This window comes from Chanos chanos, chromosome 8 (genome assembly GCF_902362185.1).
Source record: "Chanos chanos chromosome 8, fChaCha1.1, whole genome shotgun sequence".
NCBI classification, from domain to species: Eukaryota; Metazoa; Chordata; class Actinopteri; order Gonorynchiformes; family Chanidae; genus Chanos; species Chanos chanos.
The window spans coordinates 6,318,952-6,321,451 of NC_044502.1; the positions used below are offsets into that span (position 1 = coordinate 6,318,952).

General features: G+C 44.8%; 1 protein-coding gene across 1 annotated transcript in view; it reads left to right on the forward strand.

The window, feature by feature from the left end:
- The window catches only part of myo10l1 (myosin X, like 1), an 82,464-nt gene that overhangs the window by 52,590 nt on the left and 27,374 nt on the right, over nucleotides 1-2,500 (forward strand). Inside the window, exon 4 of the mRNA XM_030781829.1 lies at nucleotides 1-65. This exon is cut by the window's left edge and continues 123 nt beyond it. Within this exon, the coding sequence (XP_030637689.1) occupies nucleotides 1-65 (65 nt within the window). The remainder of the gene's footprint in view (nucleotides 66-2,500) is intronic.

Consider the following 2,500-nt stretch of genomic DNA (forward strand, 5'->3'; position numbering starts at 1 on the left):
GCCATAGCCAACGAGTGTTACCGCTGCCTTTGGAAAAGACACGACAGCCAGTGTGTCCTCATCAGGTGTGTGTGTGTTTGTGTGTGCATGTGCGTGTATGTGTCTGTGTGTGCGTGCGTGCGTGCGTGCGTGTATGTGTGTGTGTTGTACCCTCATCTGGCCAAAAACATAAAAAAATGTTCTCAAAGTAAAACAATTCTCAGTCTACACACAAATGTATAAATGTAACTGAATGGGAAGAATATTGATGAAGATTAATGCTGAAGTGTAATGTGTTGAAGAGGACATTCCATGTCAGTCTCTCACACCCTGGTAACCACGGAGACAGGTTGAATAAGACCTGTCGCCTCTCCGTATTAATCCCATAAGAAACGTGGACGTTAATTTGGAGAGAAAGCGCTTTCAGGTCTCCTAACATCACAAATTAAATTCAGCTGAGATCAGATTCTGCAAATGTCAAGTCAAAGATTAAATTTAAAATGTGTGTGTTTGTATGTGTATGTGTGCGTGTGTGTGTGTGTGTATGTGTGTGTGTGTGTCTGTGTGAACAGAGAGTGCAAAACTATCTGTGTGTCTGTTATGTGTTGAACAGTGGAGAGAGTGGAGCCGGTACGACAGACAGCACTAAACTGTCTGTCTCTCTGTTATGTGTTGTACAGTGGAGAGAGTGGAGCTGGTAAAACAGAGAGCACTAAACTGTCTGTGTGTCTGTTATGTGTTGTACAGTGGAGAGAGTGGAGCTGGTAAAACAGAGAGCACTAAACTGTCTGTGTGTCTGTTATGTGTTGTACAGTGGAGAGAGTGGAGCCGGTACGACAGACAGCACTAAACTGTCTGTGTGTCTGTTATGTGTTGTACAGTGGAGAGAGTGGAGCTGGTAAAACAGAGAGCACTAAACTGTCTGTGTGTCTGTTATGTGTTGCACAGTGGAGAGAGTGGAGCTGGTACGACAGACAGTACTAAACTGTCTGTGTGTCTGTTATGTGTTGTACAGTGGAGAGAGTGGAGCTGGTAAAACAGAGAGCACTAAACTGTCTGTGTGTCTGTTATGTGTTGTACAGTGGAGAGAGTGGAGCCGGTAAAACAGAGAGCACTAAACTGTCTGTCTCTCTGTTATGTGTTGCACAGTGGAGAGAGTGGAGCTGGTAAAACAGAGAGCACTAAACTGTCTGTGTGTCTGTTATGTGTTGTACAGTGGAGAGAGTGGAGCTGGTAAAACAGAGAGCACTAAACTGTCTGTGTGTCTGTTATGTGTTGTACAGTGGAGAGAGTGGAGCTGGTAAAACAGAGAGCACTAAACTGTCTGTGTGTCTGTTATGTGTTGTACAGTGGAGAGAGTGGAGCTGGTAAAACAGAGAGCACTAAACTGTCTGTCTCTCTGTTATGTGTTGCACAGTGGAGAGAGTGGAGCTGGTAAAACAGAGAGTACTAAACTGTCTGTGTGTCTGTTATGTGTTGCACAGTGGAGAGAGTGGAGCTGGTAAAACAGAGAGCACTAAACTGTCTGTGTGTCTGTTATGTGTTGTACAGTGGAGAGAGTGGAGCTGGTAAAACAGAGAGCACTAAACTGTCTGTCTCTCTGTTATGTGTTGTACAGTGGAGAGAGTGGAGCTGGTAAAACAGAGAGCACTAAACTGTCTGTCTCTCTGTTATGTGTTGCACAGTGGAGAGAGTGGAGCTGGTAAAACAGAGAGCACTAAACTGTCTGTGTGTCTGTTATGTGTTGTACAGTGGAGAGAGTGGAGCTGGTAAAACAGAGAGCACTAAACTGTCTGTCTCTCTGTTATGTGTTGTACAGTGGAGAGAGTGGAGCTGGTAAAACAGAGAGCACTAAACTGTCTGTCTCTCTGTTATGTGTTGTACAGTGGAGAGAGTGGAGCTGGTAAAACAGAGAGCACTAAACTGTCTGTCTCTCTGTTATGTGTTGCACAGTGGAGAGAGTGGAGCTGGTAAAACAGAGAGCACTAAACTGTCTGTGTGTCTGTTATGTGTTGTACAGTGGAGAGAGTGCAGCTGGTAAAACAGAGAGCACTAAACTGTCTGTGTGTCTGTTATGTGTTGTACAGTGGAGAGAGTGGAGCTGGTAAAACAGAGAGCACTAAACTGTCTGTGTGTCTGTTATGTGTTGTACAGTGGAGAGAGTGGAGCCGGTAAAACAGAGAGCACTAAACTGTCTGTCTCTCTGTTATGTGTTGTACAGTGGAGAGAGTGGAGCTGGTAAAACAGAGAGCACTAAACTGTCTGTGTGTCTGTTATGTGTTGTACAGTGGAGAGAGTGGAGCTGGTACGACAGACAGTACTAAACTGTCTGTCTCTCTGTTATGTGTTGTACAGTGGAGAGAGTGGAGCTGGTAAAACAGAGAGCACTAAACTGTCTGTGTGTCTGTTATGTGTTGTACAGTGGAGAGAGTGGAGCTGGTAAAACAGAGAGCACTAAACTGTCTGTGTGTCTGTTATGTGTTGTACAGTGGAGAGAGTGGAGCTGGTAAAACAGAGAGCA